Below are 24,816 nucleotides of genomic sequence, written 5' to 3' on the forward strand. Positions count from 1 at the left end.
AGCTGAACACTCCCAGGTTTAACCGTTTTGTACCAGCGGGAGCATCTACGGTGAGCTTCGACAGCCCGCTCTAGAATTGCCTTGATGCTCGATAGCATCCTGGCATCCAGACATCGACTTTGGACTAAGTGACGGCATGGATATGAGCGAGCAGCTCCTGTGTCGACAGATTGTGCTTCACAGCCGCGATCTTCTCAGCGACAGGGGCTGGGACAACAGCTGACTCGTCTTGTGCGAAGCTCAGCTAGTCTGAACGGGGGATGCGCATGTTACTACGTAGTAGCGTGAGCAAGTTTTACACGACTAAAGCTTTTCCAGGTTCGAAGAGCATCATATCCCCTGGATAAATGCCAGCGTATTGACTTTAAGAGAGGGGATCGAGAAGGTTAGGCGACTAGCCGAAGCTTTTCAAGCGCACATGGATAATATACGGTGTTATTGCAAATGTTCGATTAATCGCGCTAAAATGGGCTCAAACATTTGAGGCTCCCAGACTTTAGCAATTTCGATATTGTTGAATCATTACCCTCGGGTACGCCAAATGAAATTGAAGAACAACTGGTACGTGTTTCCTTCCCCTTACCTCCCAAAATCTAAAATGGATTCGTCCACGAGTTGGGCTTATACCTCGCCCACTCAACATCCAACTTGTCTATCTTCTCAATGAGGTCTTGCAACACCGTATCACCCTGCGCCGCCTGTGTAGCGGCCTGTTCCTTCTTGAAGTCATTCACAAAGCCCTCCTTGAGTATTGCCAGGTGGGTATCGATGTGCAAAATGGCCTTGGACCGCGCCGTCGCGCCCTTGTCGCGCATAAAGGTATTCCACAGCGCCTCGAGGCCCATGGGCTGCCAGACGCCGTACGCTGCGCCGGTCAACTTCGTCTTGCGCATGGCCGGCAGGGCTACCGTGTCCAAATCACGCAGGCGGTCGCCGATGCGCACTTTTTGAGCTAGAAGATGTGAAGCGATGGTACTGTCCTGCAGGTACTTCATGGCAGTCATGACATCTTTAAGGTTCTTGACGGCGCGGTCGCCATCGCCGTCGTAGCCTCTCATGGTGTCGTCGTTCTGGATAGTTGCGTCGCCGCTGAACATGCGCTCCTTGGCCGTGTTGACGCTGCTGTCAAGCAGTACGAATTCGTTCTTGTAGTTGTTGTCGTTGCCCGGCAGCACGGCCAGCACGTGGTTCACCGGGTCGCGCGTCTTGCCGTCGAAGACGGGCCGCTGGTTTTCTGTGACGCCCTGCCAGAGCGTACGCAGAACTTGGCACATGTTCTGCTTGCCGTTGCCGCCCGGGTTATAGTTAGGGAGTGAGGAGCCCAGGCGCGACTGCAGGTTGTCGAAGAATTGGCTCACTAGCTGCAGCTCGAGAATGTGCTCCGTAGCCCAGCCGTCCTCGAGGTCTGCTGCCGCGGGGTAGTCCCTGTTCCCGTCAAAGTCGAAGTTGTTGCACACGCCCGGCTGGACGTAGCCGTAGACCTTGACGTTTGTCACTTTCTGGATGCCCAGTTATTAATTACTCACTTCTCGTGTCTTGTGCTGGGGGAAATCACTAATGGGGGCACTCACAGTATTTAATGTCCCGCTGGTATCATACGGCGGCGCCAGGAATGGTATCCCTCCAGACGATTTGTAGGTGGAAAGACACGCCTTGGTCGTCCTGCTCGAATCTGTGACGCGGCGATCCCACTTGTGCAGGTGTTCTTCTCCACCATCCGTGTACTCCCGTTTCCGGAGCGCAGAGGTGTACTGATCGTCTTCCCAGCCCTTGATCAATTCGCAAGCCGTCGATGTTTTTCCTCCTTGGCTGGCCTCAGGACACAGCATCTTCTGGGCGGGAATAACGATGACGGCCGGGACGACGACCTTGGCTCGTTTGTTCAGTAATGTGCCGTTATTGAAATTTTCTCTAGTGTCCTGGCTCGGTTGGGCAATCTCATTTCGGAGAGAAACACTGCTGAGCCCCCTTTTTCTCTTCTCCTCAGGCAAGCCGCCGCTCGTGCCGGGACACTCATCCATGGGTATGATGCTCTTCATACCGCTCCCAGGCAGTGGGAACTTATCCATCTTCCAGTTGAACAGATCCGGAGCTTGGGCCTGGGCGTATAGATCAACACCGACATTCACTCCCCACACAAAGGGACAGCTAGCCACCGTGTTGAACTCGGAGTGGGCCTTGGCCTCGACCCAGCCGTCGGCCACAACGCTCGCGATGGCGTCGCCGCCGACGTTCCAGCGCGTGTCGAAGCTGATACCGAACTCGACGGCGGCGATGGCGTGCGCCTTGAGGTTGCCGTCGGCCGTGACGCCCGCGTAGAACTGCGGATACTGCACCCCGTTGAAGTCGCCCGTGTCACCCCAGCCGGCCTTAGTGGGTTCCTCGGGTTTGTATTCGTCGTTGGGCGGGAGTGTCGTTTGGAACTCCCACGACGCGATGTCGACCTGCGTCTCCATCACGGCTGAGAGAACCAGCCCGGCCTCGATGCGGCCCTTGAGGTGCAGCGCCGGCCCGATGAGGGCGATTCCCGGAATTTTAAATGCCGCGCCCGGGAACGGGATGCGGATCAGCGACTTCTCCAGCGAGTCGTAATGCAGATCCAGATACGCCTCGAGCCGGAAGGTGGCGGTGATCTCGCCGTTGTTGGTGAAGGTCAGGAATGAGTCGCTCAGGTCGATCTCGGGCAGCAGACGGCACACCAGCGTGAAGCCGAAGCTCGTCTCGACGTGCACGTTGGTCTCGGCCTGCGCCAGAAGCCTGCCGCTGTGCAGCGGGCAGTCCCACTCGGCGTCGATGATGTTGAGCGTGTACGTGTTGTCCAGCACGTGTTTGAACTCCTTGCTGATGGTCGGGCTAAGCATCTCCGTCAGCCACGCGATGATGCCCGAGCCGAACCAACGCTCGTGTATTTCTCGAGTGAAAAGCCCGCTGTTTAGGTGGAAATCGTCACGGAACTCTTCCTCGAGCCAGCGCACGTGGTCCCCCCCGACGTCCTCGAGCGTTCTTTTACTCTTGCGCTTCTTGGACGCCGCGGCGGCCACGATGGTGTCCCAGTACCCGGGCTCGTTGCTGAAATCCACGCGCATCTGCGTGTCCTGGCCCTCCTCGCGCGGCACGCGGCTGAAGTCATAATCAAAAGTCAAGTCGTAAATAATGGGCTTATGCGCCAGCCCTCCAAACTTGCGTGGCAGGATTTGTTTCTCGGCCATCTTCATGTCCACGGCCACGGCATACTTTCCCGGCCCGCAGCCTTCGGGCATCTGCAGGATGGTACCCGGCACGCCCTTACCCAAACCGATCTTGTGGCAGTTGCTGTTCTCAGACATGTCCGTACACACCATCTGGATGGTTTGCGGTTCTTCGCTGACGGGATCGGCGTCGTAGCAGTTGAGGTCCCAGTGCGAGCCGTCCCGCTTGTCGAGCGAGACCTGCAGCTCCTCGGGGGACGCCAAAACAACGAACTGGAAGGCCGCGTTGTCGGGCTCGTCGTCATCGCCGCCGTTTTTGTCCCGGCTGGTGCCCCAGGTCTCGTCCGTGCTGAGCTCGTAATCGGTGTCGACGTTGTCGCCCTGTGGCGGGGATGGGAACAGCTTGCCCAACTCCACGGGCAGGAAAGGTGATTGATTGTCGGCCGGGTCGCAGCAGAAGACGCGCGTGCGCTCCAGTCGGATCCCGCAGTCGATGCCCTCTCCGTAGGCATTATCCGTCAGCTGCACTGAGTGGCCCGTCGGGCAGTGGTTGTCGAAGCAGCTGCCCTCCTCGCCGTGCCATGCACAGTTCTGCCACGAGTCGATCTGGTCCTTGGGGCAGCAGTAGAGCTTGAGCAGCTCGATGTTGGCTTCATTGAGGGCGTCCTCCAGGAGCAGGCCGATTAGACCTGAGAAGCCAGCGATGTCGGCCAGTCTCTGCAGGAATGTCCCGGCGAATGTCTGTTCGCGTGTTATTCAAGTTCTGGACTACTTGTGGTCTCATCGAAAAGGAGTAGGGCTGAGAATAGGGGCAATACAAGAAAAGGGACACGGCCAGAAAAGAGCAACATACCAAAGCAACATCATCCCCATTACACCGCTGCCCTTCTCCAGTCCAGTAGCACTCATTCTCCAGAGAAGTCTTGCAGCAGTACGCCTTATTGCCATCCTCGCAATACTTCCCATCACCCCAGCGGTTCAGCTCCAGCGCAACCTCATCCTCGTGGCAATGTCCGTTGCAGCTCGGCGCTGTGCCGCGCCACTCGCAATCGCTGGCGCTCGGGGCGCCGCCCAGCGGACAACACAACAGGCTGTCCGACTCGGTCGAGTGGCGCGTGAGCCAGGTAGCGCTGCCGCACGGCTGGTTCTCAATCTTGAGGAAGCCCGCATCACAGGTGCCGCCGCAGTCAGTCACGTAGCAGTCGGGCACCGACACGCCCTCCATGGTATCGGCGTTGGCGGCCTGCTTAGAGAACAGGCGCAGGTTACCTTCACCGACGACGCCCGTGAGCGCTTCCAAGTTGTCCGTGTCTTGGTCCAGCGCCCAGATCAGCAGGCCGCCGAGGCCAAGGTCGTTGGCGAAGTCAATTTTTTGCTGGAAGGTCTCTGCATCATCCTGGAGAGAGGAACCAGGAAGTTGTTAGTTGTCCCGGCTAATCTAAGTTCGCGTTTGGTGAAAGGAAAAAAGGGGGAAGAGGGGGAGGAGGAAAATAAAAGAAACTTACATAAGAAACCCACTGGTCCTCGTTCCACGTAACATACTTGACAGCATTTTCCTCGTCATAGTACGGCTCCAAGTCTTTATCCTTGACGATATCCATGATTTCGCGATAAGTCAGCGTTCCTGAGTTCTGACTGCAAGGTCCTGGCGAAGCACCTCCTCTGAACATACAACCCGGCGTGTAGCACGTCGGGTCCGACAGCTGGAAGCTTCTGCCGTAGAACCCGAGACCCAGGTTCAGCTTTTCTGCTTTAACGCCGTTCCGCCAGAAGAGATCGAACGCGTCCTTGATCTCGGTGAGGTTTGTGTGCGCATAAACATGGCTCCCAATGGGGTTGGTCGAGTCCCATATGCCGTGCAGATCGTAGCTCATGACATTGACAAAGTCCACGTGGTCAACAGCGGTCAGATCAAAGTGCCGCAGATACCAGTAGCTGGTCGGCACCGTGAATGACACAACGTACTTCTCAGGCTGGTCGTTGTTGACCTCGTCCAGCTCCTTGAGGAAAGTGACGAAATTCTCGCCATCCGAAGACTTGCCGCCCCGATCGTCGGCCCCAGGATACTCCCAGTCGAAATCGACGCCGTCAAAGCCATACTTGCGCATGAACCCCATCAGGTTACCAATAAATGTCTTGCGGCTCTCGGGACTGGCCACCATGTCGCTGAACACGGTCTGAGTGGCGCCCGGATCGTTGAAGCTCCAACCGCCGACGGCAATAATGGCCTTAAGACCCGTGTTGCCCTGCTTAATAGCCGTGAAGTCCTCGAACAGGTCTGGGCTCAGGTCGTCCATGGGCGCGATCATGTAGGTGCCCGGCGTGATGAAGGCGAAGGAGAAGTAGGCGTGTGTCAAGGCGCCGACGGGAATGTCCTTGAAGTTCATGTTCTGACACTCGCGGTCGTGCGCCCACGCCTCGTAGTACCCGATGATGCGCTGTCGCACGTTGCTGTCTGAGGCCCCGGATCCGGGCTGCTTGCAGTTGCTCTGGCAGCTGGTCTCCTCGTCGTCCGTCACTTCGCAGAACTCAGAAGTCATGCCGCAGAAGCCGAACTTGGAGCAGCACTGCAAGTGGGATATTCACTGATTAGCACAAGGTCTTATGAAGTTCCAGGTTTTGTGATGTCATGTGCTCATGAATAACAAATACTCACCACGTTCAATGGACACTCGGTCCCCGGTACCAGCGCGTCCCGGCCGCATTCTGCGTAGGCATCGCAGTTGGACCAGCAGACATCGTTTGGGCTCGTGCCCGTGGTGCCGCACGCTTCCTCGCCGTAGTTGCAGTAGCCAGTCGCCTTCGGACAGCAGGCCCCTGGGAATCTGAGATGAGTTTCCACTTACACTGACGCCACTAAGAGGGCATCCTGACTTACCGTTGCTGCAAGGCTTGTTCTCCGAGCACGAGTAGTCGTCCTCGGCCGCCGCCTGGCGCACACCGAGCAAAAGATCCGAGGTGGGTGCCTCGGCCAGAAAGCACAGTGGCAAGTCATCTTCATCTCTGGCTCGGACTTTTGCTGAGTAGTCGAATGGACTGTGATTTATCAATCATGCGGACGTTTACAATATAATAGTGATGAACTTACGATACTAGATTCCGGCAGGAGTTCCGAAGTTCCAAACCTGGGTGAGAAGAATGGAAATGTGAATGAGATTGTTGAGGTGGCCGAGCCGTCACAATGTGGGCACTAGCATATAATAGACCAGCTAGGTGGATGGTGCTCGAGGCCACCATATTGTCGGCGATGTTTAGAAAGTAGCATGGGGGTTCAGGGGAACTATTCACTAGAAGTCTGCCACGAAGTAAACATGACTTTTGTTTGGATCAACGGTTCTACAAGGCTACATATATGTACAAATATGAGATCCAGGGTGTAGCAGACTGAACCTATGCATCTGTAACCTACGGGCTTTATCGAACTGAGTCCAGACTCCGGACACGATTGCGTTTGTTGCCAATCCATTTCTACACTCCCTTTGTCCTGCCTCACTTTGCCGTGCGTACGGCCCGTACCTGAATGTTACAAGTGTGAGAAGCATCAGGCTAGCCAATTCAATCTCCGAGTCTGACTACCAAGACTTTTCCTTCATATGCAAGATAACATCCCGCTCTGTTCAATATTTGGGATCAAAAATAACTTTCTGGCCATCAGACATGGGGTACTCAAGTCATAAGTAGAATTTTAGCCTTAATACACAATAATAATTCTTCCGTCAACCATTGTCTCACGTATAGAATTTCTAACCGGGGTTCATCTGACTACAACTTTATCTAAAAACGGTATCTGATACTATGATGTCTTGCATTCGACTTGAAGAGGTGGGAATTCCGAGATGAGGTTACATCCTGTCCCTCGCCCGAGTGTATTAATTGCTTCTGCATCACCGGGTGAAGTAACCTATACGGGATGTGGGTACAATAAATCGAGTGTTTTACGTCGTACTCGCCTGGGCAGCCTGTGTTACATAAGTGCCTTCTGCTGCAATCAGCAAGTAGCGCAGGCCCCGAGATCCGCAAAACCTTTCGAATCAGAGGTGCGGCACAGCGAAGAATCCAATGAAAATGGCATGCTAAGCGGGATTTTCTAGGGGTCGGCCCTTTTTGGCGTGTCATCTTTTAGCGTCAGCCCCCTATTCAGCACTTTCCCTTTGGTTTGTTATTATATACACATGGCGAGAGAGGCTCCCCAATAAACCACTTGATTTAAGCTTAAGTCCTTGAAAGCAGCTACAGTGGATTTTTTGACGCAGATCTCCGACATCCATGGACGCAAAAACTCAGGAATTCTTTGCTGCTGGCTTCATTGTTCTTATCATCTAACATTCATGATAAATTAGTAAATCTACCGCTGTGATGGATTTTCAATACTACAGACTCGATGCTACCTCTTGGCACTGCTACTTTAAGTCGACAGTTTTTCAAATATGACTTGTCAAGGATTATACACACCTCAGCACGATGTCCTTACTAGGATTACGGCCTGCCTCGTTAGCGCCATTGAGTCTCTGGATACAGAAGATGCTGGCCATCTAGACAAAACTTATGGGTATACTCATGACCATCAAATACACCGGAAAGGATCCTGGTGCACATGTAATTTGGTCCTTACCCATGACTTTCAATATTCGGCGAGTCATCTATCCAGTCCATCGTATCATAGACGGCTGGTTTTGCGGAGCTGAAAGCCCGCAATGGTTGAGCAATCTTAGAAGCAGGAGGGCCTCGACTTCGCTTTCATCTGGTTGCACCAACCCCTGTTTCTCGGAGTACAGTGAGATCTCACTACTGTGTAATTTGCATTGCAAGTTGGATGTACGGTTTGCCTTTGTCGCCGTGACGGTAGGATCCTTTTGTCTTCGAGTCACGGCTTGAAAAGACTTCTCGTTGCTTCAGATACTTAAGTAAAGAGATCCATTTCCAAGATCACATGCCCTGATCTAAGCCGTTTCCCACCGAAGGTGTATTCCTTCACTCAAGTCCGTCTTCCTATCTTCCCAACATGACAATCCGCAATGCACAAAGCCGCCAGTCCATCTGGGCCATCATGTTCGGCCTGGTCTGGGTCCAGCTCGTCCCGGCCGTAGAGCTCTATACCCTATCCACCATTCCCACAAGCCTCTCGTCGGACTGCCAGGCAGCTCTCCTGGCCGATGTGGCGGACTGCAACCTTATGGTGACCAAATTCCGATACGGCTACTTCTACCCGCAGGCGCTGCTGGAGAAGACGTGTACGTTGCCGTGCGGAACCGCGCTGAAAGCCTTCGAGGACGCCGTTGTGGCGGCGTGTGCGGGCGACGTGTGGGATGGTTACAGGGACGACGGCGAGGCCGACATGCCCGTCGCCGTGATCCCCAATGTGCTGCGGTACTTGTACGAGATGACTTGTCTTCAGGACGAGGAACGGTTCTGCAATGTCGTTGCCGGGGCGAATGCTGCTTTGGCTGATCCTGGCGGTAAGGTCCTCTTAGATTTCTCTATCTTGGTTTCCAGCTTTTTTTGTTTTTTTTGTTTTGGGGGTGTACACAGTTGATCCAGCAACTTCAGGCAGTTGGTTCTGACATTTTTATATAGATGGTGTATCGGGATGGCTAGGTACCGTCGACAACACCACAGCGGCCGCAGAAGCTTGCGATATGTGCTTCATCAAAAGCCTTCGCATGCAAGCAGGTTCGTCCTATTATGACGGCCCTGCTCTAGCGAGCAGCTCGATTTACGAGTCCAAGACGTCCAGTTGTCAGGTTAGCGACATGCCGCGCACCACGTCGACATTGCCATTCACTGTGTATGTTGAGCCCCCGCCTCTATTCCACGTTGGAAAAAGATAAACTAATTAAGCTACGAACAGACCAGCGCCGGCAGAACCAACAAGCATGACATGCGCTGGGAAGATATACGACATCCAGGCTGGGGATGACTGCCATAGCGTATCCATCTCACAGGGCATAGGCACGGCATGGCTTTTATCAGATAATAATCTGGCCGCTTTTTGCACCGATTTTCCAAGCTCAGGCTCGCTCTGCTTGGTCAACACGTGCTCTGTGTACACGGTGCAAGCCAACGACACATGCAAAGGCATCGCCAGATCAGCAAACATCACGGAAGCCGCCCTGAAGAGCTGGAACCCGGCCATCAACTCGGGCTGCTCTAACCTCGACCGTCTGGTAAACGACCAAGTCTGCATCGGCGTCCCGGGCATAGCCTACATCGACCCAGAGCCCACGGTCCTCGCGCCGACAATCGCGACCACGTCAGCGCCCATCCCCACGGACGTGGCGCCGGGGGTGGTCACCAACTGTGGCAAGTACTACCAGGTGCAACCGGACGAGTACTGCAACCTGATCGTGCTGCGCTTCGGACTCACGCTGGCCGATTTCACGCTCCTGAACCCGGACATCAACGAGAACTGCACCAATCTGTATGCCTACGAGAGCTACTGCGTGCTGCCCGTGGGCGACATCAACACGTATCCCGGGCGTCCGGGGGCCTCCGCCACCACCACACCGACGGCCACCATCCCCTTCACGCCCATCACCAGTCTCGACCCTGTGGCCACGTCCTCGGCGCCCATCTACGTGTCGACGGAGCTGCCGCTGGCCGTGGGCACGCGCGAGGACTGCGCGCGGTACTTTGACGGCGCGCAGGTTTTGGACGAGGATATATCCGGTACGAGCTACGCCAACGCGTGCGAGTTCGCCGCTGCCGTGTGGGCCGTGAGCCTGGATGAGTTTTCTAGGTGGAACTCGGCGCTGGGGAATCTGACGGCCGGCGAGTGCGATATGGCTGCTGAGCTGCGGTATTGTGCAAAGTTGAGGTATGCGGATGCGTTGCCGAGTTACGAGGGGGTGGGCTATGAGTTTGAAATCCGGGTGAGTTGCTGTAGCAGGCACGATGTGTACTGATGGGATGGGAAATTTGCTAACCAGACGTCGAACAAATCTAGGCGGGTTCTATCGAAACTTGTACCCAGTATGCTGATGCGTGGCCTGACTGGGACTGCTCGGATATCCTGCTCAACTATGAATTAACGATCGCGCAATTCTACGAGTATAACCCCGTGGTGGGCGCAGATTGCAGTGGACTGTGGCCTGGTGAGTTAGCCCTTTTTGTCTTGTTCTTTTTCTGTCGCTTTCCAGCTGGCTGACCACCGTTTCAGAGTACGCATACTGCATCCGCGCCGCCGATTACGTATCGCCCGTAACCAGCACTACCACGGCCTCGGCAACAACGACAGCAACATCACGAACCACGACCACGGGCCCACCTGCAGCCACACACACAGGCCAGCCAGCAAACTGCGACGAGTGGCACGTCGTAGTTGACGACGATACGTGCACCAGCATCGAACAGGCCTACTCGATCACAGCCCCGCAGTTCCTCGCCTGGAACCCTGCTGTTTCGGCCGACTGTAGCACCAACTTCTGGCTGGGCTACGCTTACTGCGTCGGCGTGTCTGATGATACACCGACTGTGACCACGACTAGGACGACTGCTGCTCCAACCACCACACCCAGTGTACCGTCGCCCGTCCAGGAGGGTAACGCGGTGAGCAATTGCGTCGCCTACGGGCAGGCCGCTGATGGGGACTGGTGCTCTGCATTCGCAGACCTGAATGGAATTACCCTGGCGGAGCTGTATGCGTGGAATACCCTGTTGGGATCGACAGGTGAGAATTGTGGGAGTAGCTTCTGGGCTGGGTATTGGTATTGTATTGGGGTTGCCTAGACATTCAGCTCAAGGTCGAAACTAGTGGGCTATTAACTCTGAATACCAGGTCATTCTTATATATTAGTCTGAAATATCTCGTCTTCATTTGAGACACCTTTGACTAGGCCATTTGTTCGTCTAAAGTGAACCAAACTCCGAATTAACAGTCGCCCCAGTCCAGAAAACAAATTACCGCATCACCGCGACCTCGGTCCCCTCCAATCGCCCTGAAGATTTCCAGCGTGGGCTCGTCGGGCCGCCACCCATTCTCCGCGTGTATGAAGATGCGCCACGTGGCAGTCCCACCAGTAGCATATTTCTCATCCCAGTTCCGACCCGGAATCGACTTCCCAGGCGCCGCGCAGTGAACAGCCAACGGCCAGTTCTCGCTGCTCCTGTAATGGATGTCCAGGCTGGCCATGTGCAAGGCGAGCATGCGCCCACACGCCCGCGCAAACGCTGTCAGCAGGGCATTGACACGCGCATCGTCCGGCACCCATCGATGAACCTGGTTCGCGGCTGCCTCGTCAGAGTTAGGATCCGGCAGTTCGCGTCCCCACATCCATTCGTCGCCGTACTCGAGCGCCGCTTGCAGCTCGGCTGGTGTTGATTGGTAGCCCGGGGGCAGCTGCGGGTTGATGAAGAGCAGGGGCTCGTCGCTGGACAGCGTTGCGCCGTTTTTGTCCTTGAAAAGCCACCGTCCGTCCGGGCCGCACCAGTTGGCTTTGACCGTGAAATATTCGACAGCTTGCCAGCACGGCTCGTCATCTGCGCAGTTCGGCGGAGGGTCGAAAAAGGAGGTGTGCACTGGGACGTCGAGGCTGATCGCGCTGCAGTCTCTAGTGAAGCGCCGCAGGACGAGGCCAACAGGGTCGTGGTTCTGGGGTGAGATGAAATCAGGCAGGGAGTCCACCTTCATATCCTCGCAGAGAGGTGCCGGCAGCGCGCAGGAAAAGTCTTTGACTGTTGCTGGGAGTGCGGGGTGAAGAAGCAGGGCTTCTACGAGGCCATCTCGCCAGTTCTGGTTCATAATGTAGTATCTATCCCATGGTGCCTCTGGCACGTTAAGATCCCATTCTACCTCTGCCGATCGCGCCATCTTGGACGTGAGAACGACGGGCACACGAGGATGCCATACGCGAGCGCCGTTGGCAATCTCAAATTTTTTCACGCAAGGCAGAGGTGGAAAGTCCCGGGCCATGTCTGTTAGATCTAGCATGGAATAGTCATGGCCCTCTTCCAACAAGTCTGCGGCATTAGGTCAGCGTTTCATGTATTTAACCTGACTACAAAAAGACGCAATCATGACAATCTAATTTGCAGGAACTGAGACCGCCAGGTTGTTTTCTCTACTGCAAATACTTGCGGTCACATATTCCGGCCCAATAGTTTTAAGTATGCCGGCGATCGGAAATGAGACTTACCATCCGTCGGACTGGTGCCCGAGAGGCGGAAGTGAACTGACGGTGTCGAGTCTTCATCGCTACTCTGCGGGCTCCACGAGGACATGATGCGAAACAAACGTCGCACCATCGCAGTCGCAGCCTCCTCGTTGGCGCGGCGTGCCCTATCCGTTCCATAGTCATCCGATCCAATTCTGGGAGGATATGATGGCACAGAAAGTTCGAAGGACATATGTTTCAAGAAGCGCTGCCGTGACGGCGTCAAGATGCGTTCCAGATCGTCCAGGTCAGCGGGCTTGGTGTCCAAGGCGCGGAAGGTGAGGCGTTCGACGGCGCGCTGGAACTTGCGGGAGACTGCCGCCAGTGGAGGTCGTGCTAGTGGAAGGTTATTGCGCTCCCAGAAAGGGACGCTGGCCTCGCCGATGCGCGTCTCGACGAAAGACACAATGTTATCGTGTATTTCTTGCGGAAAATGGACCATAGTTGAATTGCAACAATTGACTGTACTACCAGCAGAACCCAAAAATTGAATACAAGTGAGGGGGGATTGTTGTTGTTATTGTATGTTAGCAATTTTACGGCCCACGAAGTGGACTAACTTTGTTAGGAACTGTTATTTCGGTTGGCGAAGGTTTCTCAGGGAGGGTGCATACTCTAGGGTCCATTATAACGCCACTGTAGGTTGTATTTATCCCACGAAAGTGTTTTGGATAGTTGGAATATTTCTAGTCAATCAATTCCCACATAGTAGCTCTTTTACTACTCCAACGCACTTATTAACTGGGAGGACATGGATCTGATGGGCGCTGTGGCCCATTAGTGGCTTGTACCAGCTATGGTATTGGACGTATCGGTACAACCATGAGGTGAAGGGTTTTCCAGGGCTACACCCTCTATGCGCCTACACATAGATAGTCTTGAAGGGCGGTGCAGACGATTGGTCTTTCCCTTCAGAAAATAGTTATCCAGTAGTCATAATACTACCAATTCCACCTCGGCTACTTCCGTCTCATCCCTCAATGACTGTTTTACCTACATAGTAGCATCTTATATCGCTAGGTACCGGAAAACAGAATTCAGAATGCTGTTGTATCACACGTGTGTCTGACCAATTTGGGTGAATTCTTTGATTAATATATGTCCTTTTTATTCTGCGACCTCAAGTTACACCGGAATTGACCCAAGTATACTATCTGTAGGTGTGACTGGGTACGGCTGTGTGTAGCTTGACTAAATGCAAGTATATAATCTAAAGCCCGCCAGATGACTTGCCGGAAGTATGTTGTCTGTGATTCTTTCAGTTCAGGCATTCGAATTCTTCTTCCGTTATTTCCTTTAGTTTTCTTGATTGTAGCGATTTTGAAATATCCTTCAGGTCTATTTGTACTATGAAGCTGTTAAACTGCACCAAAGGTCGGACTTGCCTAACCTGGTGAGCCAGGGTTAGTGTGGATTATCACGACTACCCTTACCATTCTGCGGACCTTGGTTGCCAAGGCTTAAATAGATATTTTGACCGTGCTGGGGGTCCCTGCAAGGCCTGTAAGACTTGCGTTGGATTACAGACACTCCACAAGCCACTCACATGACCAGTCAATCAAGCACCTTACCCCTAATTGCTTAAATACGCGTGGTTTACGCTCGTACAAAATACAATTACGAAGTATAGTATCTAAGAGGTGAAGACTCGAAATAACCTAACCGAGATGTAATCCTAATCTAAGTACGTTAAAACTAGAATCGTATAGTATAATAATAGCTCCCTAACGATCGTCGTACAAGACCGGCCGAACTACGCCGGTAGCGCTGTAGGATCTACGGAGAGCCCGGACATAATGTTCGTACTTGTTAGAATGATAAAATATGCGTACGAGGAAGAGGATTCCAATCAGTTCCAATTGATTTTTTTGGTTGTGGTTAAGTTAGTGAAGTTATTCGTACTGTGCTAAGACAAAGCAAGCCTCGAGTTAACCCAACCAACCTCACTATCCCCTTCCGTAAGGTTAACAATCAAATTAGTAAGCAAGATGATCGTTAGGTTGACCAACCTGCCATCCATATTGGGCTAGGTTGACTGGTTGCTAAGGTAGTTGCTATAACTAGCCGGAAATGAGGTTATTGTTGACCTCACCGGCGCCGTCTATCGAAACCAAGCTGTTAGCCAAGCTATTTGACCTATATATCGTTATTTCCCGCGTTGTCGATGGTGAAGTAGCTAATTTTATCCCGGATTCCGTAGAACTCGGTGACTTGAGCGCTAGAGGACCGCCGAGATGATAGCGAAAGTTCCTACAGGGCTGGTAGGGGCCTCTAGCACGTGCAAAATGCTAAGAATAGTGAGCCCTTAACTCAGCAACTGTCAGAGCCACAAGTGTCATCCGAGGCGGGCCGGCTTCCACCAGGAAGGAAGCCGTTTGTGGCGGCTAGAGAGCCGCTTGTGGCGAATGAGAGCCGTTGAAGCCGTTTGCAGCGGATAGGGAATCGCTTGGTTGCAGATAAGGAGCCGCTATCCAAGATATTGGCCGAAGTCGGAGGAACACAGACATACGGAAGCAAACATCCAGAATCCAAGAGAGAACCTCGGCTGGCTATAAGTAAGGAGTCGAGACGGAGGAAGATAGAGAGGGCAGAGATCAATGAACTACTGTGGACACCCCTACCTGCCATCACCAAGTGACCACCAGTGACCACCAGGTGACCACCAGGGGGACACGCCTATTTCTCCCCTTCACTCTGTACTATCGCCTTCGGTCCAGGCCGTAACCTGACAGCAACCACTTCGTAATCAAGTCCCCAACCAAGTCTCCAAATCGATATGCCTTGGCAACCAAAGTCTAGAGAATTGGGTTGGGTTGGCTGGTTGACGTCAACCTTTGGCAACCAGGTTGAAGTGGTTGGGTTGTCTCGAGGCTTGGGACAAAGTGGCCAACTTGCTTGTGTGGTACGTTACCTCTAATTAACAAGTTTTTAGATGTATCCTGATCTAGTTATTGACATTCCTGTTTGGTCCAATTTCGCGAATTTACACCCTGCAAGTCTTCTTGACTGATTACGTGGGAAAATCGGACTTATCGGGAAAGTAGCAATACCTACCGAGGAACATACTGATTCGCCATCATGTAGCTCGTATTCCCGAGCGTCGCATCATTAGCCGAGTTGCCTTCAAGTTGCATACATATATACGCGGTTCCAATATGAGTCTTTGCCAAGGTCTCTTCCATCTCCCACTTATATTTGGAAGGATATTCGTTTCCATCGCTGCAGTGATATGTGCAGGTGTGCCAATTCCAGTATTAGAGTTGATGCAGCGCCATCTCAATTGATATTCAATTGACCAAGATGAGATTCGTGGGAACAGTCGCATGCCTTTTGGCCGTGGCATCGGCCAATGCCATCAGAGACTTGAGGACTACATTAGCAACGAGGGACAACGATCCTGGGTCACGAGCACAACTAACGTACCCAGCCAACTATTTCGACCAAGTTATCAATCATTTCCCCAACAACTCTCGCTACGCCCCTTACGACAAAGGAACGTTCAAACAAACTTACTATTACGACTACTCGTACTACAAGCCTGGCGGGCCCGTATTTCTCTACATCGGCGGGGAAACCAGCGGTCGAAGCCGCTGGTCCAACCTACAAACAGGCATAATCCAGATTCTAATGCAAGAGACCAACGGCCTGGGCGTGATCCTAGAGAACCGATACTACGGCACCAGCTACCCCTTCAACGACAGCACGACGGATCACCTGGCGTATTTGACAACAGAGCAAACCATTGCCGATAATGCCTATTTTGCGCAGAACGCCGTATTCCCCAATGTCACCGGGAACCCAGATCTGACGGCACCGGGCACGCCCTGGATCTTGTACGGCGGTAGTCTGGCTGGGGCGCAAACCGCTTTTTCCATCAAGGAATACGGCGACGTGCTGTACGGGGGCATCGCATCCAGTGCGCCTATTGTGGTCACGCAGGCGTATCCGGACTGGTACGACCCGATCCAGAAGTACGGACCAACGGACTGCATCGCGCGCATCAACGCCATAGTCGATAATTTTGATGCCCTGGTGCGGGACAACTATACATCCGCCATCCAGCACTTCCAATCCCTCTTTGGCCTCGAATCCCTAACGGCTCTCCGCGACTTCGCGACAACCATTAACTACCCTATCGGCAACCCAGGGTTCTATAGTACCAACACATGGCAAGAGCTAAACTGGAACTCGACCTACGGATCCAATGACTTCTTCGCCTTTTGCGGCAACGTGACTGACCCGGACCCGCCCGAGTCCGTCCGGGAGCTCGACTTCGCCTTAGCAAGCTACACCAATGGCACTCCCTGGGATGGTCTAGGCGGCTACGCAGACTACGTGAAAAAGACGGTCTTGCCCCTCTGCCCGCCGCCTTACGAACTCGACAGCAATGACTGTTTTGGCACGCACAACGCGACGTACTGGGCCGACACCGCCAACGGCGGCACCAGGTCATACATATACACGTCGTGCACCGAGCAAGGTACCTACATCTCCGCGCCTGAAACTGGGCCCAGCTTGCTGTCCCGTGTTGTCGATACGAACTACGCGCAGCAGTGGTGCACCTGGGCCTTCCCGGCCGGGATGTATAACTCCATCCCACTTACGCCGGATACCACGCAGTACGAAAAGTACGGTGGTTTCGACTTCAGCCAGCCGAGGCTAGCTTTTATCGACGGTGACCAGGATGTTTGGTTGGACTTGACGTACCATTCCAACTTTGCACCGTCGCGAGCCGATAAGACGGGACAGGGCGCCGAAAGCTACTTGATTACCGGCGCTGGCCATCATTGGGATAGCTACGGCATACTAGATGTGTCTGCTGAGCCCCAATTTATCCGCGAGGCGCATAGGTGGGAGATTAGGACCGTTAAGTCTTGGTTGAGGGATTATGAGGAGTGGAAAGCAGCACGGTAGACTCTAGAAAGGCGGTGGCGAGATCCTGGGCTGCTGCTTGGGGCTGCAAGCAGTTTCTTGCCGCTTCTCAGGGCACGCTCGCCTTCACGCCTTATGCGTCTCCACTCGCGCATGAGGCGCTTATATGAACTCTCTAGACCTTCACAGTGGGAATCGGAGTTCAGTGGTGAGGTTTTGGCGATGACGAAGGGGTTGGTCGGACCGTAGGCTTCATCTAGCACTTGATCAAACTCCTCCAAGCGGGCTCCATCTCTATCCCTTTACCGCTTCTGAAAAATCATCGTCGTTCACCAGAGTTCCGTTGCGCAGGTTTTTCAACTTTCGCCAGTGACCCGGCAAATGTGCCCACGTTGTTATTATCTATCATGACATCGACGCCAAAGGGATCCGCCGCCGAAGACTGAATGTCGAACCCCTTCTGGATTTTATGCAAATCAGCGTGGAAATTGGCAGGCACTTGGCTCGGATCCTCTTCCAATTAATCCTCCACCTCGTCGAGCTTACGCGTAGCTTCCCCGTACTCCTCATTTATGACGTTGCGCTTCTGGGATCTCTACGTTGACGAAAGCGATTGCAACTCGAAAGGTCCGAGTATTGACGACGGGCAGTGAAACCACCCGCAGGTTTAAGGTGTGAAGATGATGGCAACGAATAACAAGATCCTCAACAAGACCTTACTATCCGGGAGGTGGAAAGAAATAACAAGATCAAGAGCTCCTTGCCCTGATCGGAACGACAAGTACCTCAACAGGTACTAACAACTGTAGCCTCAGCAGGCTGGGGAAGAAAAGGAACCTCAACAGGTGAAAGATGGGAACAATGGCCTCAACAGGCACAATCAGATCTATAGGGGCAACAAAAGTACCTCAACAGGTACGTCAGACATTGAATGCCTGTCCAAGTAAAGAGAAATTGGTTCAGATTACTGTGGAAAAGGCCGCTTGAATTACTATCTTTTTCTCAAGAGAGTTACTATGTACATAAGGTCTTAAATACCCTTCAAGAACGCGCTTACATAACTCGTCTGAAACCGGAAAAAACGAAAACGAGCACCCAAAAACCCTAACCCCACGTCAGTATTCCCCCGTGTGGCAGCAGTACACTGGACGGTTTTAGGGGATATAGAAAGCAGGGCGAAGAACCGGGTTCCTTCTGCGGAGTGGTAATAATAGGCTTGGGTCTCTCTTTGAACTTAACTTGTTGACTGGCCATGACGTTCAATCGGGCGGACGTGGGCGTGAGTATCTACCAACTCTGTTCCTTTTCATGTATCACCAGCTGAGTATAAAGGCGTTCATCATTCGACTCGCAGTACATTACGCTCAGTTACAGCTTCGTCCCCTGACCATGTTTAGGATCTCTAGAACTATCCAAGCATCGTCCCTGATGGAGGCCTTATTAGAACCTATCGACCCTTTGATTTATCTGCCTTAGGGAAATTTATAGGCCATAAAATCCGGGTTGTTAGATCATGCCTGCTCTCAGGGGCGAACGGCAGCTAGCTATCATATCATACATAGCCTTAAGTATCTCAGCCTCCACTACATCAACCACATTCCTTCTCGCCTTCTTCTGGCGTACTAGTCGTTGTCTAAAACTGTGTGATTAACTGCCTGCCCTTCTAATTAAGCGGCGGAGCCTGTGGCCGTATCCGGTCGCCATCCTGCTGAGACTCACCTGATAGTTCTGGCAGATAATCTAGCCTTATAGAATGTTAATAAGGATCTCTTTAAGAAATGATAGGAGATTAGAAATAGAAGGACGAAGATTTAGATTAATAGAGCCGGAAAGATAAGCTAAAGGCTTATGTAATAAGTGAAAAGGAGCGCTAATAAGTCTTTAGGGGCGTTATCACATTTACTAAACGCGTCCAGAAGGAATCAACGCTTAATTCTAATACATTTAGTTGAAAATAGCGTTTATAAATAGCTTCAGCTTTACTTAGTAAGCCAAAAATGGTGGCTCGCTAAGGGGTATGTCCCATGTAACGAAACCTCTACTGGTTTAAACAATATCAAAGATACATATGGAGAATCGTGCTTGGGTAACTGAGTAATTAAGGGTAGTTCGGAATAGAGTCTTCAAGGCCAACGAAATGATCTACACAGCAGTCGCACAGCTAACCAGCTTTTGCTTATTAAGTCTTCAATCCGATGCGATTCAAGGAGCCTTCCTCGAAGCAGAATTGAGGAGCGTGAAGGTGGCCTTGAAGGTATGGGCAGAGCCATACGAAGATGCCGCGAATTTCTTAGAAGAGGGCACGGAGTCGTCTCTGGAGTCGTCATCGTCACCGTTGTCACAAGCAGAAGAAGACTTTATATCCGAGGAAGTCGCAACTGGCAGGGTCGTCTCCCTGCGGTCGAAGTTATCGTGTGGGACCCCGGGGTTGCCTCGCCGAGATGAAGATAGCGAGGAAGAAGAAGATGGGCCAGAAGGTGGCTTGCCTCCGCCACGGACAAGGTTAGCGGGTAAGTGGAAGGATGGCTCGTCTGACAACAGCTCCGACGAAGGCGATAAGACGTGCGATTCAGCGCCTACCAGGCAATATTGCTCACAGGCATGCCTGTTAGGCCTAAAGAAGGGATGGGACCTCGATAACGGTTGCCCTAATGTGCTCTCGCATCGTACCGCGGGCGGAGACGGCATACGGCACTGTATCACTGCCGATCAGTTTACCCGCCTGGTCAGTGAGCGGCTGCGCGAAAACCCGTATCGTGATTGTTTAGCATTAGACGGGTGGGGTAAGATCGGAGCGATAGGCGTGCTGTTTAAACTCGAAGTTCCATCATATGGCTACACGTTCGTTGGTAAGGGGACATTATCAGATAGGCTCAAACGTCTACAGAACGAGTGTGACATCTACGCCCGGCTAGATACGCTCCAGGGCTGGGTGGTGCCTGTGCACCTGGGCCTGGTACACCTGGACAGGGGCTATATCCTACCGGGCGCGGTATGCGTGGTTCATATGATGCTCATGTCATGGGGTGATCGAAAGATGAAAAGCACTTTGAAAAGAGGGTTAAATAGCACGTGAAATTGTTGAAAGGGAAGCGCTTATGACCAGACTTTTTCCCGGCGGATCATCAGGTGTTCTCACCTGTGCACTTCGCCGGGTTTAGGCCAGCATTGGTTTCTGTAGGGGGATAAAAGCGGTGGTAACGTGGTGGCGAGATGGCAGTGGACGCATGCATGGGCGAATTAGACTTGAAGTTGCAGCGGCAGCGCTCGTTGCAGGCTGTCTGGGCCGCGGGCGTTGACCAGGGCGACGAGCGCGACGCCAATCTGCTCTGGAATGTCGAGCGTGGGCGTGTCATGGTCATTGACTTTGATCGTGTTGCCCTCATTCCAGCCCCTAAACATCGACAGGTCTCTAAGCTATCCAAGATGAAGAGGAGACATGGTGCGGATTGCTCCGAGGGCTCTCGGAAGCGTGGTCCGCTCTACAATGGCCTGCAGTCCTCGTAGTTATTGTGGAAGGAAGCTTCGGAAGAATAAGCACAGTTTTATGAAGAGAGAAATAAACTTTATACATTTCCATAACATCAGCACGTGTGATTTGAGATACAAGCCGGCGCATATGCCTTACAGGATTCGTATTTTCCACTTTCGTCCCTTCTGCTGTATAGACAGTTGTCCCAGGCCCGTCAGTCGATATTTTGTGTCACAGCTTATTCAACTGGCAAATGCGAAGCTGTTGGATTATGCGCTACACGGGGAGTGAGCAATAGAGAAGAGAGGGTGGGTTGCTGGAGACGATAGTTGCTGCATAAAACCTCACATGTAGCATGGTTGGTTTTGCCCCGGAAATGCTCCGCAGTTATTCCCCGCTCAGCCACGCTCAACAGGTCCCGGCTCATCAGAGGCGCATCGACAGCGTCTGCAGGGATATATCGAATATGACTAGAGCTCCAAGTCTTGTTCTCTTAGGGTCACGTACACCTTCTTTTCCAACTAGTGCACACTCCTGCTCTGTTCAGTGGTTCCTCATACTCGGTTCCTCTTTCCTGCGCTTGATCTTTTTTGTTCCCCGATCTCCTTTCGCACTTTGGCAGGTGGTGAGCTAAAGCAACTAGCACTATCGCGCTACCTTGCAAAGGGTTACGTCTAGAGTTCGTCGTCTGTCTCTCGTGCTCGGTTATCTTCTGTGAACGTTTCGTTGGAGAAAAACCAATGCTGCTAGAAATTTGGCAACCGTACATGTGTGCACTCTAGAAATGCCTTTAGTTGCTTTTCGTAGTCTCTCAAAGCAACGCACGTGTTAATACATTCTACCTTGTGCAGACTCTCAGAAGGAAAGAAGTATCTCTTTCGAGCTTGGTGAATGCCATCGGAGCAGGATTGAGCAAGGGGGTATCACTGGAGAGTATTGCACAAAGAAGACGGCGTGATACAGTTATATCAGGCAAGGTGCATAAAAATGTCCAGCATATATGTTTTCGAGTCTTGCCAGCAGTAGTTCTTGGAAGTAAACCATGTTTAGCATGCGGCTTTTGGCTTGCTTCTATACACGCCGCCGAACGATTACGGATCGGCCGTGAATCGGGTCTGCGCTAGAAACAGCACACGGGAAACAGTTGGATTTTCGGGCCCTACACTCACTACGCGGGAACCAGAGGGCTGCACCGCTACTGATGCTACACCCATAGAGCGTGATCGCAGGGGCTAGTCGGGTGAAGACGACCTTACCTGAGCAGCTGCTGATCTGGTTCCAGAATCCATGTTATTGAGAATGATATCTGACCCGGCTTCTCTTTGGTGCCTTTGACGAGGATGGATTCTTGCGCAGTCCAGGGAGGACGAGGAGTTGATCCCGATGGCACGGGCTGGTTGAAAATTGCGGATCTTCACTTCTAGAACACGCATCAACTCAGAAAACGCACCGCCTTGCTATTGGTAATGTACGCACATCTCATAGCGGATTGCCAGAGGAAGCACGCCCCTGCCAACTGGGATGCGTTCAAGATTTCACAATCCGTAGGCTGAACCCGTCTCTCCAGTCTGTACTCGCGTATCTCTGCTAAGTAAAGCAGGTTCTCATAACATCACAGGTAGCCCAGTCATCACCATTGCGGATTGCCATTTCTCAAGGGCAACACAGATTCCGTGTCGGTTGACGATAGCGCATCAGTGTCAACCAACAGCGCCTACTTCACAGACAATCCAACGGTGAAAGCTAAGCGTGACGATGGTAAGGTCGATTATGTCCTAGTGATGGATACGTCAAGGTCAGCAAAGCTCCAGCAAGTAATACTCCGTGTTGCTAGTCAAGACGGCGGTGTCAAACAAGCTATCGCCCCGCTGAACAGAGCCCGATCGCTGTTTCCATTGAAACGAAGCCAGAGATGCCACAGCAAGACCCTTTATACCAACTTAGTATTCAGGCTGCCGCCCGGCACCAACATATGTACACCCTCCCACTCGGCCCTAGGCATTACTGGTTCTGGTGGCGCTGGTGGTGTTAGTCCGCTGCGTCTGCCACTTGTCCAGGTTGTCGGGCATGTATGGTGAGTTTACTTTGCCAGCGATGTGGGGACTTCAATCAGCGTATTTGGGTCCATGACCATCGGTAATACGGAGGACGGGGTCTCGACCCATGTCCTACTTGCGTTGTTACAGGCTCTGAAGAACTGGGTCGAAGGCACGTCCCAGGAAGCCATGAAGAAGTGGTTGTGGTTGAGGATTCATCTACGGGCACATCGGAAGCCCCCTCGTCTTTGATCACAAGAGGCACGGGCAACACTGCGGGAAGCGTAATTGATATAGGGTAATTCGTAGTTATATTCACATACACACTCTAGTAGAGGTCGCACCCGGAAGTTCATGACTCCCCATGAGATTCACGGTTCTCATTAACGTCCCCCTTCTGTATAGATACCATGGACGGCCTCCGCGTGGGGTCCTCAAGTACATCTCGTCGATCAACGCCACACCGTACGTAGGGCACTCATACGTGTCGTAGGTGTGTTCTAGATGAACACTAACAAAATGGTGCCTAATGTAGCAGACCTGCTTCAGCTTCGCGTTGCGGAACCGACGCGTCAGATTACGTCTCGGCCAGTATCTTGTCTCAATATGACGATAAGACCGATAGCCTACTTCTCGACATAATTGCATTTGGCAGGTGTATGCTATTTCGAGATACAATGCCCGTACTTTCTGGAGCGCTCTGCACACCAGCACTCTGGACACTGGTAAGATGGAGACGACTTGCGGCTCCACGACTCGACAACATGACAATAGCCCTTCAGAAGCCTGGAAGAGGATTCCGCCGCATATTTCTTCAATGCACTCTTCCAATACACTTGTCTCTTTGGCCGCCACCGATAGCAATCACAGCAAAGAGCCCAGCGCGAAGGCCTTTTGGGTGGCTCCATGACTCTTAGCAGTCTGAGCATTCCGGCGCAATTCAGGTCAGGAACCGCACGGTGGCGTGCGGCAGAGGGGATCCTTATGGCCGTCATTGATGACACCACGAGCAGCCGCTTGCAGGTGAGGGCCAGAGCCAAATCACCAACCAGGCGAGTATATCTGAATATCAGGAGCAACAGCTCGTTCGGTAGCTGCAGCAAGGCGGATGACTGAGTTGCCTGCGATGCGACGAGAAGCTGGTTATTGCTTAGCAGCAGAAGTCAAGAACAAATTCAAGATGCAGAGCCCACCGTTTTGGGGATCTTGAATTTACCCCAGCAGGCAGATGCATGGCCCTGCTTGCAATCCTGAAGGTCAAAAGACAATCTCTTCCATCGTGCCGATAGCATGGTGAATGGCTGGCGAAAGGAGGGCGGGGTCTGATTGTGGTGATGCTGAAGTAAAAGCCAAAGCAATCCTTTGCTAATTGTCTAGGTACTCAGGTAGTAGTGTTGGAAGAAGATGAACAAGGAGGACCCAGCTCCTGTTTGATGGGTGTCAGGTTCAGGTTACCCCAGTAAACACAGAAGATATCTTCTTCATAGAAAAGAAACAGCCCGGATTTAGTAGTGCTAGATTTAGCCGCTCGTGGGGTATGGCAGTAGATTTAGTTGATTCAAAAGACGCTAGTTTCGCGATCATTTCCTCCCTGGCCTCGCAATGTCGAAGATATGGCTAACCGACTCTTACGCCACCGCGACGCGCCACGCGTCGAAGTGAGTTAACTGGGCCTCGAGTTTCGTACGAGGAACCAAACGCGTATCGGAAGTGGTTTGAGCTTGTACGGAATATCATTTCATCTCCGCACGGTCCTCCATCGTTGAGTAGGACGTTCGCCGCCTCTTCATGCAGCCCCCTCCTTCAGATAGAATGCCAGTGGAATAAGATAAAATGAAATGAAACCTTATATCTGACTACAGACCACACACAGCACAACTTCATTTTGCTCAAAATTAGATACATACTGTAAACTGACTGCTGCCTGGCAGGGTCTGGGTTGGCTCCTGCTTGACGATCCTGCAGCTTTAACTGACTCCCGCTTGCGTCGACGTAAAGCCTGAACTCGCTCCTGCCGGGAGGTTCAGTAATCTTTACACGCCTAGCCCTAATCATTGATTGGGCATGCCGAGACGGGTGAGCGGGATTGGAAGACCGAA

At 52.5% G+C, this 24,816-nt stretch overlaps 6 protein-coding genes across 6 annotated transcripts, besides 3 other annotated features; 3 read left to right on the plus strand and 3 right to left on the minus strand.

The window, feature by feature from the left end:
- Positions 1-593: 593 nt before the first annotated feature.
- Positions 594-6,425, minus strand: BCR38DRAFT_341677 (glycosyl hydrolases family 18 protein-like protein; the record flags this gene model as incomplete). Its single annotated transcript, XM_040855885.1, has 7 exons — positions 594-1,499; positions 1,572-3,929; positions 4,042-4,584; positions 4,694-5,755; positions 5,845-6,005; positions 6,067-6,224; positions 6,277-6,425. The coding sequence occupies 7 exons, from the start codon at positions 6,423-6,425 to the stop codon at positions 594-596; spliced, it is 5,337 nt and encodes a 1,778-aa protein (XP_040716007.1).
- Positions 6,426-7,719: 1,294 nt separating this feature from the next.
- On the plus strand, positions 7,720-10,965 carry BCR38DRAFT_431162 (uncharacterized protein). The gene is made up of 5 exons (XM_040860081.1): positions 7,720-8,644; positions 8,763-8,973; positions 9,037-10,057; positions 10,132-10,279; positions 10,345-10,965. The coding sequence occupies exons 1-5, from the start codon at positions 8,191-8,193 to the stop codon at positions 10,911-10,913; spliced, it is 2,403 nt and encodes an 800-aa protein (XP_040716008.1). The 5' UTR covers positions 7,720-8,190; the 3' UTR covers positions 10,914-10,965.
- A 19-nt stretch (positions 10,966-10,984) lies between these two features.
- Positions 10,985-12,892, minus strand: BCR38DRAFT_185748 (uncharacterized protein). Its single transcript, XM_040853967.1, has 2 exons — positions 12,320-12,892; positions 10,985-12,143 (listed from the first exon to the last, which is right to left on the minus strand). The coding sequence occupies exons 1-2, from the start codon at positions 12,777-12,779 to the stop codon at positions 11,056-11,058; spliced, it is 1,548 nt and encodes a 515-aa protein (XP_040716009.1). The 5' UTR covers positions 12,780-12,892; the 3' UTR covers positions 10,985-11,055.
- Positions 12,893-15,349: 2,457 nt separating this feature from the next.
- BCR38DRAFT_185786 (extracelular serine carboxypeptidase-like protein) lies at positions 15,350-17,433 on the plus strand. The gene has a single exon (XM_040853968.1). It carries the CDS (start codon positions 15,638-15,640, stop codon positions 17,249-17,251), a length of 1,614 nt encoding a protein of 537 aa, XP_040716010.1. The 5' UTR covers positions 15,350-15,637; the 3' UTR covers positions 17,252-17,433.
- Positions 17,434-19,346: 1,913 nt separating this feature from the next.
- Positions 19,347-19,519: a sequence feature (Protein overlapping with rRNA (BCR38DRAFT_390672, ORY64858.1) was converted to a misc_feature.).
- A 231-nt stretch (positions 19,520-19,750) lies between these two features.
- Positions 19,751-20,235: a sequence feature (Protein overlapping with rRNA (BCR38DRAFT_390672, ORY64858.1) was converted to a misc_feature.).
- A 194-nt stretch (positions 20,236-20,429) lies between these two features.
- Positions 20,430-20,716: a sequence feature (Protein overlapping with rRNA (BCR38DRAFT_390672, ORY64858.1) was converted to a misc_feature.).
- Positions 20,717-22,147: 1,431 nt separating this feature from the next.
- Positions 22,148-22,969, plus strand: BCR38DRAFT_408624 (uncharacterized protein; the record flags this gene model as incomplete). Its single annotated transcript, XM_040858283.1, has 3 exons — positions 22,148-22,225; positions 22,304-22,755; positions 22,795-22,969. The coding sequence occupies 3 exons, from the start codon at positions 22,148-22,150 to the stop codon at positions 22,967-22,969; spliced, it is 705 nt and encodes a 234-aa protein (XP_040716011.1).
- Positions 22,970-23,241: 272 nt separating this feature from the next.
- On the minus strand, positions 23,242-24,427 carry BCR38DRAFT_431168 (uncharacterized protein). Its single transcript, XM_040860082.1, has 2 exons — positions 23,911-24,427; positions 23,242-23,856 (listed from the first exon to the last, which is right to left on the minus strand). The coding sequence occupies exons 1-2, from the start codon at positions 24,007-24,009 to the stop codon at positions 23,380-23,382; spliced, it is 576 nt and encodes a 191-aa protein (XP_040716012.1). The 5' UTR covers positions 24,010-24,427; the 3' UTR covers positions 23,242-23,379.
- Positions 24,428-24,816: the final 389 nt, after the last annotated feature.

Source organism: Pseudomassariella vexata, assembly GCF_002105095.1.
Source record: "Pseudomassariella vexata strain CBS 129021 chromosome Unknown BCR38scaffold_6, whole genome shotgun sequence".
NCBI lineage: Eukaryota > Fungi > Ascomycota > Sordariomycetes > Amphisphaeriales > Pseudomassariaceae > Pseudomassariella > Pseudomassariella vexata.